The sequence below is a fragment of the Trachypithecus francoisi genome, unplaced genomic scaffold (assembly GCF_009764315.1).
Source record: "Trachypithecus francoisi isolate TF-2019V2 unplaced genomic scaffold, Tfra_2.0 Lachesis_group12, whole genome shotgun sequence".
NCBI lineage: Eukaryota > Metazoa > Chordata > Mammalia > Primates > Cercopithecidae > Trachypithecus > Trachypithecus francoisi.
In genome coordinates, this window is record NW_022681457.1 from 62,186,153 (window position 1) to 62,200,035 (window position 13,883).

Sequence of the window (13,883 nt, forward strand, 5' to 3'; positions counted from 1 at the left end):
TAAATAAAAATAAATGAATAAAAGAAAATATGCTATAGTCTGAATGTCTGTACCCTCCCAAAGTTTGTGTATTAAAACCTAATCATCAATGTAATTATTAGGAAGTGGGGCCTCTCAAGAGGTGATTCAGTCTTTTGGGGTGGAACCTTCAAGAATGGGATACATGCTTTTAAAACAGGCCCAAGTGAGCTCATCACCTTTTCTGCCATGAGGACACAGGTAGAAGGCCCCACCTATAAACCAGAACATGGGCCTTCAGCAGATACCGAATCTACCCACACCTTGGTCTTGGACTTCCCAGCCTCCAGAACTGAGAAATATATTTCTGCTACTCATAAGCCACCTAATTGGAGGCATTTTGTTATAGCAGCCCACATGGACTAAGACACCATACTCGCCAAAGTGAAGAGCTGTCCCCTTAGGTCATTTATGTAGAGAGCATTCAACATACCAGCTTCTGGAAGAAGTCTGTGACTGTCAGCTTGGAGAACTGGGGCAATATGATGTCAACCTCTTGCTCAGTTTTAGCTAGAAAAGAGCATTAGAAATGGGAGGATAAATGTTTCTGTAATTGAAAGTGATCCTTATAGCCCGGTGTTGTGGCTCACGCCTGTAATCCCAGCACTTTGGGAGGCCAAGGCAGGTGGATCACTTGAGGCCAGAAGTTCAAGACTAGCCTGGCCAGCATGGTGAAACCCCATCTCTATTAACAATACAAGAATTAGCCAGGTATGGTGGCAGGTGACCGTAATCCCAGTTACTTGGGAGGCTGAGGCAGAAGAATCGCTTGAACCCAGGAGGCAGAGGTTGCAGTGAGTTCACGCCACTGCACTGCAGCCTGAGTGACAGAGGAAGACTCCAGAAAAAAAAGAAAAGAATAGAAAGTGATCCTTGGGAAGGAGAAGGTACAGAACTTTCTCTTAGTCATGCATACTTCCCCTCGGTTTAGACAAGTAGTACGAGAAGATGGAACACAGCTCAACCCCCGACCTAGGGTGAACTCTATCTTCCATTTAGGTACCTCCTGTGAGCCACAGGAGGTATAACTCATTCCCGAGCTGGGACCAGGGGGTGATAACCAGACACATTCCCCACTGATGGGGTTTCCTGATACGTAAGGGGCTTAGTGGGCTTCTCTGGCACTCATAAGATCTATCTTGCCCAGGCTGGTCTCAAACTCTGCTGAGGATGCCGGGCACAGTGGCTCACGCTTGTAATCCCAGCACCTTGGGAGGCTGAGGTGGGAGGATCATCTAAGGTCAAGAGTTCAAGACCAGCCTGGCCAACATGATGAAACCCCATCTCTACTAAAAATACAAAAAATTAGCCAGGTGTGGTGGCACACGCCTATAGTCTCAGCTACTTGGGAGGCTGAGGCTTGAACCAGGGAGGCAGAGGTTGCAGTGAGCTGAAATCACGCCATTGCACTCCAACCTGGGTGACAAGAGCGAAATGACCTCTCAAAAACAAACAAACAAACAAAAAACCTATTGAGAAGTCATCTATGTTTCAAGTGTTGTTATGGAAGTTCCATGCCTCACTGTACACAGTCCTGGGATACTGTGCTTTCTGTTTTCATCATTATTACTATTTTGAGACAGGGTATCGCTCTGTTGCCCAAGCTGGAGTGCAGTGGTGCGATTACAGCTCTCTTGCAGCTTGACCTCCTGGACTTAAATGATTCTCCTGCCTTAGCCTCCCCAGTAGCTGGAACTATAGGTATGCACCACCACACCTGATGATTTTTTTTTTTTTTAACTTTTTGTAGAGATGGGATCTCACTATCTTGCCCAGGCTGGTCTCAAACTCCTGAGCTCAAGTAATCCTCCTGCCTCAGCCTCCAAAAGTACTGCAATTATAGGTTTGAGCCACTGTGCTTGACCTTTTCATTATTAACGTGGTATGAAGATTTCCCAGTGAAAAGGAGGTTTGGCAAATAATGACCATAGACAGCTACATACCCCCACCAGCATCTTTCACAGCAGGCTCAGATTACCCTTAACATAAGGCTGGTCAATTTCTAACAAAGGATCCCAGGGCAGACCGATTCTACATGAGAACAACAGCATAAAAAGTGTATCTAGGCCAGGTGTGGTGGCTTACCCTGGTAATCCCAGCACTTTGGGAGGCCAAGACAGGCAGATCACTTGAGGTCAGGAGTTTGAGACCAGCCTGGCCAACATGGTGAAACCCCATCTCTACTAAAAATACAAAAATTAGCTGGGTGTGGTGGTGGGCGCTTGTAATCCCAGCTACTCAGGAGGCTGAGGCAGAAGAATCACTCGAACCCAGGAAGCAGAGGTTACAGTGAGCCGAGATCATGCCACTGCAGTCCAGCCTGGGCAACAGAATGAGACTCCGTCTCAAAAAGAAAAGAGAACTCCAGGGCAAAAGCAGCACCTCGGTCCCTGCCCGGTGCAGCCCTCCCAGTGCCAAGCACACAGCAAGGGCTTGCTCAACCCCCACAGGCCAGGCGTGCTCTTTCCGCGGCACAGGCACCCCCGCAGAAGGCACACAGTCTAGGTTACTCACCAAGAACACTGGGGGCATCGATCAGGTTCAGCAGGTCATCGTCCTCCTGGTGCTGGGCGTACGTGAGCCGAGAGCGTTCCTGTGCCGCACACAGCACCTTCTGTAGCACCTCAATGCTCCGCAGCTTCTTGCACAGGCTGGCCTCCCTCACCGACTCCTCGTGATGAGTCATGGCTCGGCGCAGGTGGGACTTCCCTGAAGACGGAAGCCAGCACCCACGTGACTTGCAGATCCACCAAGCAGAGCATAAGGGCCCAAGGGGCAGCCCAAGAGGTTGGATGTTCTCTTTTCTAAAGGATCTGCCTGGATAGCTAGAGCCTCTGATACCCTACCTTGTTTTAACCTGAGTGCCTCTCTCCTAGCAGAGAGAGCCGGACAGACTCCCTTTTAGTTTCTTCACTTGCAGCCCCTTTATCCCCCTTAAGGGAATAACTAGTGCAAGGCTGACTCCAAGCACATCCAGGAATGCAAACTGCTGATAAGATACTGAGGCAGGCTGTACCAGCAGCTCCTAGGGATGTGCTCAGTGGAAGGTACTTAAAGCCCCTGCATTTATCTCTTAGTGATAGTTTAAGCCTCTGCACCTGGAACTGTTTATTTTTTGTAACTGCTTCTATAACCAATTAATTAATTATTTATTTTTTTTTTTGAGACGGAGTCTCGCTCTGTCGCCCAGGCTGGAGTGCAGTGGCGTGATCTCGGCTCACTGCAAGCTCCACCCCCCGGGTTCACACCAAGCAATTAATTTTTTGACTTTTTTGCCTATTCTGATTCTGTAAAATTGCTTCAGTTAAACCCCCGTCCCCTATTTAGACCTTAGTATAAAAGAAAAGCTAGCCCCTTCTCTGGGGCCGAGAGAATTTCGAGCATTAGCCATCTATTGGTCGCCGGCTAATAAAGGACTCCTGAATTAGTCTCAAAGTGTGGCGTTTCTCTATTACTCACTTGGTTACAACAAGCCTTTTATTAAAATAGTATTTTATTTCATTTTTATATTTTATATTTAGAGACAGGGTCTCGCTTTGTTTCGCACACTGGAGTACAGTGGTGCAGTCATGGCTTACTGCAGCCTCAAACTCCTGGGCTCAACTGAACCTCCCGCTTCCGACTCGTGAGTAGCTGGGGCCACGGGCACGCACCACCACACTTGGATAATGTTTTCATTATTATTATTTCATTATCATTGCTGTGTTGCCCAGGCTGGTCTCAAACTCCTGGCCTCAGGCAATCCGCCTGCCTTGGCCTCCCAGAGTGCTGGGATGACAGGCGTGAGTCTCTGCGCCCAACCCAAGCCTCCCTTAAATGCGTATGTAATAAGCTCACTTGTGTCCATAAGATGTTCAACAAATATTTACCAAATGTGCTGGGCACTAGAGATAAAGCAATGACTAACCAAACTGCCCCCACATTCATGGAGTTTACACGTAAGGGCTGAAGACAGGTAACTAGCAAGCCAAGAAATATGTAATGGATGGGTGGTGATAAGGTTATGGAAAAAATAAAGCAGGGTAAGCGGAGATGGTGAGAGAAGACTGGGAATGGGGTTGTCCTATGACGGATGACCGAGGAAGGCTTTTTTTTTTTTCTTAAGACGGAGTCTCGCTCTGTCACCCAGACTGGAGTGCAGTGGCACGATCTTGGCTCACTGCAACCTCCGCCTCCCAGGTTTGAGAGATTCTCCCACCTCAGCCTCCCGAGTAGCTGGGACTAGAGGCATGTGCCACCACATCTGGCTACGTTTTTGTATTTTTGGTAGAGCTGGGTTTCTCCATGTTGCCCAGGCTGGTCTCAAACTCCTGACTTCAAGCTGTCCTCCCACCTTGGCCTCCCAAAGGGCTGGGATTGCAGGCCTCACGTGAGCCACCACACCTGGCCAAGGAAGGCTTTGTGATATGGTCCTTTTTGAGCAGAACCCTGATGGATGTGAAGGAGCAGCAGGTGCGAGGGCCCTGTGGCAGGGGCACACGCAGGTGTTCAAGGGCAAGGAGGAGCTAGGGTGTGCCTGGAGGCAGGGAGGGCGGGAGAAGGGGAGAGAATGAGTGCAGGGAAGGAGGAGGACCAGAACATGGCGGACCTCACGTGTGTGAGATGAGGGCTCTCACTCCTGTTCTGCGTGAGGTGGGAGCCCATTAGGGTGTGAGCAGAGGGCTGATGTGATACGATCTGTGTGACCAGACTCTGACGGGGCGGCAGGAAAACCAGCTATGAGCAGGGCAAACCACGTGACCTCTCTGGGTCTCCGTTTCCTCAGCTGTAAAACAGAGATGCCACGAGACCCACCTCATAGTGTTGTGTGGGGTTTCAGTGAGTGAATGTTTGTTACATAAGCACTGTACACGTGTAGCTTCCACCAGGGCAGCAGGGTTAAAGTGGCCAGATTTGAGATGCGTTTTCTAGGTACAGCCAAAAGGATTTGCTAATCAAATGTAGGGTGAGAAAGTAAGACAAGAGGTTAGGTGTGGTGGCTCGTGCCTGTAAAACCAGCACTTTGGGAGACAGAGGCAGAAGGATCTCTGGAGGCCAGGAGTTCAAAAACAGCCTGGGCAACACAGCCAGACCGCGTCTCTACAAAAACCTTTTTACAATGTTAGCTGGGCGTGGTGGTGCATGCCTGTAGTCCCAGTTACTCAGGAGAATCACTTGAAGCCAGGAGTTCAAGGCTGCACTGAGCTGTGATTGCACCACTGCACTGCAGCCTGGGGGACAGCAAGAGGCTGTCAAAGAAAGCAAATGAAAGAAAAGGAAAGAGGAAAGGAGGGAGGAAGCATAGATAGGGAGGAGAGAGAGAAAGGAAAGAAGGAAAGAATGAAGGAGAGAAAGGAAAGGGAAGAAAAGGAAAGCAACAAGGAACAAGGAAAGGAGAGGGGAGGGGAGAAGGGGAGAGGGGAAGGGTGAGGGGAAGAGAGGAAGGATGAGAGGAGAGGGGAGGGGAGAAGAAAGGGGAGGGAAGGGGAGGTGGGAGAGGGGAGGAGAGGAGAGGAGGGGAAGGATGGGAAGGGAGGGAAGGGGAAAAGGGGAAGGGAGGTGAGGAGAAGGAGGAGGGGAGGGGAGAAGAGGGAGAAGGGAGGAGAGGGAGGAAGGGAGGAGAGGAGAGGAGGGGAGAGGAGAGGGGGAAAAGAAGAAGGGAGATAAGGAGTGCGAGGAGGGGAGGGGAGGAGAGGGGGGGAGGGGAGGAGGGGGGGAGGGGAGAGGAGGGGGGGAGGGGAGGAGGGGAGAGGAGAGGGGGGAGGGGAGAGGAGGGGAGAGGAGGGGAGAGGAGGGGAGGAGAGGAGGGGAGGAGAGGAGGGGAGGGGGGAAAAGGGGAAGGGAGGTGAGGAGAGGGAGGAGGGGAGGGGAGGAGAGGGAGGTGGGGGTAGGGAAGGAGGGGAGGAGGGGAGAGAGGGGAGGGGAGAGAGAAGGGGAGGGGAGAGGAGGGGAGGGGAAAAGGGGAAGGGAGGGGAGGACAGGGAGGAGGGGAGGGCAGAGAAGGGGAAAGGAGGGAGGAGAGAAGAGGGGAAGGGAGAAAAGGGGAGGGGAGGGGAGAGAAGGGGAAAGGAGGGAGGAGGAGAGAGGAGGTGACAGAAAGGGAGGGGAGGGGAGGGGAAAGGGGAGGAAAAAGAAGAGTGGAGAGTAAGTCCAAGGTTTCTGGCCTGAGCACCTAGAGGGGTGGGAGTTGCCATCACTGAGACGGGGAAGCCGCATATGTGTGTATGAGTGGTGCGTGGTGGGGCAGGTTAGGGTGGTGGAGGTGAGGTCTGCACATGGGAAGAGATATTCACACTGAGACACAGCAGAGACCAAACCAGGACACTTCATTACCAGTCATTAGGTGTTCTTGGTAATTAAGCCATGCATAAGGAAATGAACAAATGTCTCCTTCCCCATTAGCATGGTACAGGCCACCCCGTGGGCCCCAAGGGAGATGGTTAAAGTCCTGGCTCCACAGTGGGAGGCCTGGGTGCTATGGAACCTGTGAGAACACAGCCTGGGAAGCCCTCTGAGGCTCGGGACTGCGCCTCATGATTTCTGAACCCGAAGTGGCCACAGTGACTCGGAACACCGCCCTCTCCCGGGCCCTCTTCAGGACCTCTCCGTGGCTGTCTGTGAGCAGGGCCAGCTGGGCACTGAGTGGGGCCCAGGTCTGGATGCAGGGGGACACGCACCCAGCTGTCGGCGCTGCTGATCGTTCTTCAGTGTGGCCAAGGGTGTCAGCCCCTCTGGCATGCGGTCGTAGAGCTGGGACAGGCACTTCTCCTGGTGGTCCAGATCTGTGCCTGGCTTCACTGCAAAGAGAACCACAGGTTAAATCCCCTCTCATGGACCTGGCCCCAAACCCACATAGAGATTTCTCTTTCCACCACGTCTCCTGCTTCCTTTCTTCTGCAGTTTCACAAGGCATTTGGGATCATGGGTCTCCTTTCTGCCCCCGGCCACACCCCAGGCAGTCTGGCCCTCCAGCCTTTTCTTCCTTTGAGACAGTCTCACTCTGTCACTCAGGGTGGCGTGTGGTCTCACTCCGTCACCCAGGCCAGAGTGCAATGGCGCAATCATAATTCACTGCAGCCTTGAACTCCTGGGCTCAAGTAGCTTCCCACCTCAGCTTCCTGAGTAGCTAGGACTACAGACATGCACCACTACATGCCAGGCTAATTTTTAAAAATTTTTGTAAAGGTTTGTAAACTTGCTGTGTTGCCCAGGCTGGTCTCAAACCCCTGGGTTCAAGCGATCCTCCTGCTTCAGCCTCCCAAAGTGCTGGGATCAAATGTGTGAGCCACCATGCCCGGCTACCCCAAAGCTCTTGCTCATTGGGACCAGCCAGACTCCAGAGGTTCATAACTTTATAATGTTTTATTTTTTGAGATGAAGTCTTGCTCTGTCGCCCAGGCTGGGGTACAGAGATGTGACCTCGGCTCACTGCAATCTCCACCCCCTGGGTTCAAGCAATTCTGCCTCAACCGCCCGAGTAGCTGGGATTACAGGTGCGTGCCTCCACGCCTGTCTAAATTTTGTATTTTTAGTAGAAACGAGGTTTCAGCATCTTGGCCAGGCTAGTCTCGAACTCCTGACCTCATGATCCACCCGTCTCAGCCTCCCAAAGTGCTGGGATTATAGGCGTGAGCCACCACGCCCAGCGATGTTCATAATTTGACCTTGAGCCCCAACATACTACCTCCTCCGACTCACCCACCACACAGAACCTCCTAGTGTAGCCCAGAGCCTGCCATGCCTGGCCTGCACCCCTCTGCAGGCCTGCACACCAGCAGCAGAGCCCCTTCCTGCTTCAACCGTACCCTCCCTGGTGCGCATCCTGCTCTCAAACCTCACAAAACCACTCTCCACTTCCCCAGTACCCTCAGCCTCTGTTCCTGTGCTCACTTTCCTCCCTCTAGGCTGACCCTTCCCTCCTGTGCAGATGGAAAAGTTGAACTCAAATGTCACCACCTCTGAGAAGCCATCCATGACTGCACCACGGAGTCCACCTGCTGCCGCATTTGTGTTTCTGTAGCAATCACCGAAGCACTATATGGTATTTCTATTTGTTTCCACATCTTATCTCGCCTAATAGACTACATAGTACTAGGAGTGGCAGCTCACACTTTCAGAGAACCTTCAGTATACAAAGCATTATTGAGCTTTGCGCACAGGCCCTTCATTTGCATGACAGCCTGTGAGGTAGGTTCTCTCCATATACCCATTTTACAGATGAGAAAATCGAGGTAGAAGACAGTTAAGTAACTTGCCAAAGGTCATACAGCTCATTCATGGCAGAGCTGAGATATGAACCCAGGAAGTCTGGCTCCAGAGGCTGTATTTTTAATCCTCAGGAGGCTGCCTGGATTAGTATTCATGACATCAAAAATCCCTGGCCAGGTACCGTGGCTCATGCCTGTAATCCCAATACTTTGGGGAGGCCAAGGCAGGACAATTGCTTGAGGCCAGGAGTTTGAAACCAACCTAGGCAACATAGTGAGACCCCATCTCTACCAAAAAAAAAAATTTTTTTTTAATTAACTGATGTAGTGGCATGTGCCTGTAGTCCCAGCTACTCAGGAGGCTGAAGTGGGAGGATCACTTGAGCCCAGGAGTTCAAGAAGGCAGTGAGCCATGATCATACTGCTGCACTCCAGCCCCATCTCTAAAAATAAATAAAATAAAATTAAATTAAATTAAATTAAAATAAATTAAAATTCTGATCATCACAGACTTTTTTTGCATTGATTTTTATTTTATTATTATTATTGTTTGTTTGTTTTTTGTTTTTTTTTTTTGAGACGGAGTCTCGCTCTGTTGCCCGGGCTGGAGTGCAGTGGCCGGATCTCGCTCACTGCAAGCTCCGCCTCCCAGGTTCACGCCATTCTCCTGCCTCAGCCTCCCGAGTAGCTGGGACTACAGGCGCCCGCCACCTCGCCCGGTTAGTTTTTTGTATTTTTTAGTAGAGACGGGGTTTCACTGTGTTAGCCAGGATGGTCTCGATCTCCTGACCTCGTGATCCGCCCGTCTCAGCCTCCCAAAGTGCTGGGATTACAGGCTTGAGCCACCGCGCCCGGCCTATTATTATTGTTTTTGAGATGGAGTCTTGCCCTCTCGCCCAGGCTGGAGTGTGGCGCAGTCTCGGCTCACTGCAACCCCTACCTCCCCGGCTCAAGCCATTCTCTTGCCTTAGTCACCTGAGTAGCTAGGATTAGAGGCACGCGCCATGCCCAGCTAATTCTTGTACTTTTAATAGAGACAGGGTTTCACCATGTTGGCCAGGCTGGTCTCGAACTCCTGACCTCAAATGATCTGCCTGCCTTGGCTTCCCAGAGTGCTGGCATTACAGGCATGAGTCACTGCACCCAGCCTGCATTAATTTTGATTCTTTTAAAATATTACCTTAGGCCGGGCGCGGTGGCTCAAGCCTGTAATCCCAGCACTTTGGGAGGCCGAGCGGGCGGATCACAAGGTCAGGAGATCGAGACCATCCTGGCTAACACGGTGAAACCCCGTCTCTACTAAAAGATACAAAAAACTAGCCGGGCGAGGGCGGGCGCCTGTAGTCCCAGCTACTCCGGAGGCTGAGGCAGGAGAATGGCGTAAACCCGGGAGGCGGAGCTTGCAGTGAGCTGAGATCCGGCCACTGCACTCCAGCCTGGCAGACAGAGCCAGACTCCGTCTCAAAAAAAATAAATAAATAAATAAAATAAAATAAAGTATTACCTTAAAATGTTACTTATCTTGATGCCAGCATTTTTGGCATTCCATTAGATTCTAAATTCCAGGTGAAAATTCATCCTCTTGCACCCAGGCCGAATTAAAGGTGCTTCCTCTTCCTCCCTCCGAAGGAGCTTATAACCCCTAACCCCAGCATGGCCTGTGTGGCAGCTGCCTCAGTCATGGGTCATTCCCATCCTCTGCCTTCAGCCTATGAGCATCTCCAGGGAAGGCAGTTAGCTCTCACTCAGCTCAGAATCACCCCTGGGGCAGCTGGACCACAGCCCTGGCCAAACCCCCAAACACCCCAGGCCTTACCCTGGTGGTCGATGAGGAGGATGGCAGTGAAGTAGTGGGCCAGGGCTGCGTAGTGGTGGCCCTTCACGCAAGCCAAGCTGGCCCAGGAGTAGGGGATGTTCTCTTTCACTGGCACCTGGCTCATGGCTGCGTGCAGCTGCTGGTAGACCTCTCCCACCTGAAATAGAAGGGGCACTGGGAAGGGGAAGCCTGGCACAAGGGCCCTCATGAACCCATTTGCAGAGAAAGAGCTCTTTCTTCTTCCCATGCAACAGCCCCTGCCAGGGGCTGCTCCAGAATCTGGGAGCAACTCCAAGCAACCCCTCGTTCTGTCATTGTCACAGTTAACAGACGGATCAGGCTGCTGTCATTATGCTGGTTTTTAGGTTAAGCTGCAGATGGAATCAGTGATCCGTATCTGAAACACCAACACTGGCCAAGAAAACTCAAGCCAGCAGTACTGGCCGGAGCTGGCACAACGCCCAGGTCACAGGCAAGCTCCCGTGGGAAGGCCCTGCTACTTCCAGTGCTCCTGTGCCAGCATCTCCTGCCCACTCCCGAAAGTCACAGGAACCAGGAAGTCTTACCTTGGCAGCCTCCTGAGCCACCTTCACCAGTATGAAGAATTCATTTCGGATCCCGGGAAGGCTGATTTTCTCAAACACGCTTTCTTGGGCTTGGGCAAGCATCATTTTGACGAGCACGCTGAGCATGGCAGGGCTCATGTCGTAACTTGGAGTATGGGTAAATGTCTCTTTCAGGTAGTTTAAAACCCCTAAAAGTGGAAAATGTTTTGCCCATTAGTTCGGGTTCATATTTACTTCATCACGTTGCTGTAGAGAAAGATAGGAGGCCAGGTGCGGTGGCTCATGCCCGTAATCCCAACGCTTTGGGAGGCTGAAGCGAGCAGATCACTTGTGTCAGGAATTTAAGACCAGTGTGGCCAACATGGTGAAACCCTGTCTCTATAAAAAATGCAAAAATTAGCTGGGCATGGTGGCGTGCGCCTATAGTCTCAGCTCCTCTGGAGGCTGAGGCAGGAGGATTGCTTGAGCCCAGGAGGCAGAGGTTGCAGTGAGCTGAGATCTCACCACTGCACTCCAGCCTGGGTGACAGAACAAGACTCCGTCTTCAAAAAAAAAAAAAAGGAAATAAAGAACCGGTGTCCTACAACATATTAAAAAATCTGATTCTTAATTATATGGTCCAGCAATTCTACGCCTACATATATCCCCAAACAATTGAAAGTGGGAGCTTAAATGACACTTGAACACCCGTGTCAATAGCAACATTATTCCCAAGAGCTGAAAAGTGGAAACCACCCAGACGTCCACGAGCGGACGAATGATTAAACACAATGTGGCCTATCCATACAAAGGAATTATTTTTCAGCCTTAAAAAGGAATGAAATTCTGACACATGCTACAGTGTAAATAAGGACATTATGCTAAGTGAAACGAGCCAGTCAGAAAAGGACCAATATTGTAGGATTCCATTTAGATAAGGTACCCGGAATAGTCAAATTCACAGAAACAGAAAGGAGAATAGAGGTTAGCTGGGGTTGGGAAAGGGGGCAATGGGAAGTTATTGCTTAACTGAGTACAGAGCTTCGCTTTGGATGATGAAAAAGTTCCGGAGAGAGCTGGGCGCAGGCGCTGCCGCCTGTAATCCCAGCTACAAGGGAGGCTGAGGTGGGAGGGTTGCTTGACGTTAAGAGTTCAAGACCAGCCTGGGCAACATACTGAGACCTCCGTCTCTTAAAATATATATACTTTTTAAAAATGTATTTATTTGGCCAGGCGCGGTGGCTCGCAACTGTAATCCCAGCATTTTGGGAGGCCGAGGCGGGCAGATCACGAGGTCAAGAGATCGAGACCATCCTGGCCAACATGGTAAAACCTCGTCTCTATTAAAAATATAAAAATTAGCTGGGCATGGTGGTGGGCGCCTGTAGTCCCAGCTACTCGGGAGGCTGAGGCAAGAGAATCACTTGTACCCAGGAGGCGGAGGTTGCAGTGAGTTGAGATCAATCAATCCATTGCACTCCAGCCTGAGCAACAGAGTGAGGCGCCATCTCAAAAAAACAAAAATGTATTTATTTTATTTATTTTTGAGACAAGGTCACACTCTGTTGCCCAGACTGGAGTGCAGTGGCATGATCACAGCTCACTGCAGCCTCAAACTCCTAGGCTCAAGCGGTCCTCCCACCTCAGTCTCCTGAAGAGCTGGGACTACAGCCATGCACCATCCCACATCCAGCTAATTTTAAAATTTTTTGTACAGATGGGGTCTCCCTACATTGCCCAGGCTGGTCTCCAACTCCTGGATTCAAGTGATCCTCCTGACTCAGCCTCCCAAAGTGCTGGGATTACAGGTGTGAGCCACCTTGCCTAACCAACAAAACATTTTTTTAACTTCTGGAGATGGTTAGTGGTAATGGCTGCACAACACTATGAATGTACAAATGCACTTAATGCCATTGAACTGTACACTTAAAAATGGTTAAAATGTGCTTCTGGTTGGCAGGATAATTTTTAAATTTTAAAAGTGTAAGATAATCATTAAAATGATAATTTTATGTTCTAAGTTATGTTACTATAATAAAAAAACTGGTTAAAATAGTACATTTTTGGGAGGCTGAGGCAGGAGAATGGCATAAACCCAGGAGGCGGAGCTTGCAGTGAGCTGAGATCTGGCCACTGCACTCCAGCCTGGGCGACACAGCAAGACTCCGTCTCAAAAAAAAAAAAAAAAAAAGTACATTTTAAGTTATATATGTATATTTTAACACAATTTATTTATTCATTTATTTATTTTTTTAAGACGTAGTCTCACTCTAATGCCCAGGCTGGAGTGCAGTGGCATGATTTTGACTCACTGCAACCTCCACCTCCCAGGCTCAAGCGATCCTTCTGCCTCAGCCACCCAAGTAGCGGGGATTACAGGTGCCCAACACCACACCCGGCTAATTTTTGTATTTTTAGTACAGACAGCGTTTCACCATGTTGGCCAGGTTGGTCTTGAACTCCTGACCTCAGGTGATCTGCCTGCTTCAGCCACCCAAAGTGCTGGGATAACAGGCGTTAGCCACCCCATCCAGCCTTTTAACCCAATTTTTAAAAAACTGGATTATCTTCCAAAACACTTGCATCTCTATTGAGTAAAGAAACCAGCCTGCTCCCCACAACTCGTGTCACCTGGGACAAAATTCCATCACAACAGTCATGGAGATGAAAGCAGAGAGCAGGCAGAAGGACTGAGGGGCTCACAGGGGGCCAGGCTCACACAGAAGATCTGAGTCATTCAGCAGTCCAGGGCTTTTCCCCTGGACCTCAAGAAGATCTATTCTGGCCAGGCGCGGCGGTTTATGCCTGTAATCCCAGCATTTTGGGAGGCCGAGGCGGGCGGATCACCTGAGGTCAGGAGTTCGAGACCAGCCTGGCCAACGTGGCAAAACCCTGTCTCTACTAAAATTATAAAAATTAGCCAGCCACGATGGTACACACCTATAATCCCAGCTACTCAGGAGGCTGAGGTAGGAGAATCGCTCGAGCCTGAGAGGCGGAGGTTGCAGTGAGCCAAGATCTCACCACTGTACTCCAGCCTGGGTGACAGAGTGAGAGTCTGCCTCAAAAACAAAAACAAAAACAAAAAAAACTCAATCCCTCTGCTCCAATGGAAGTTTTCATGCTGCAGCCCTCCACTGACTTCTCTATAGTTTAGTAAATTAACTGTCCAAAGCACTAATTGACAATCAATCTGGAAGTGAAATAGAACCTCTGATATGAGTCCCATCCAACTGGTTCCTCTGGTTTTGTTGCTGAGCAAAAAAAAAAAAAAACCACCCTGCAGAGGGATGGCACCTGCGGTTTTGAGCTGTGAGC

At 50.3% G+C, this 13,883-nt stretch overlaps 1 protein-coding gene across 2 annotated transcripts in view; it reads right to left on the reverse strand.

Annotated features, from left to right (window-relative positions):
• RHPN2 (rhophilin Rho GTPase binding protein 2) overlaps positions 1–13,883 on the reverse strand; it is an 87,644-nt gene that overhangs the window by 12,822 nt on the left and 60,939 nt on the right. For both annotated transcript variants that reach the window (XM_033225616.1, XM_033225615.1), the window contains 5 exons: positions 10,587–10,774; positions 10,021–10,177; positions 6,675–6,794; positions 2,533–2,727; positions 452–528 (listed from right to left, as the gene is read on the reverse strand). In XM_033225616.1, coding sequence (XP_033081507.1) covers positions 452–528; positions 2,533–2,727; positions 6,675–6,794; positions 10,021–10,177; positions 10,587–10,774 — 737 coding nt within the window. The remainder of the gene's footprint in view (positions 1–451; positions 529–2,532; positions 2,728–6,674; positions 6,795–10,020; positions 10,178–10,586; positions 10,775–13,883) is intronic.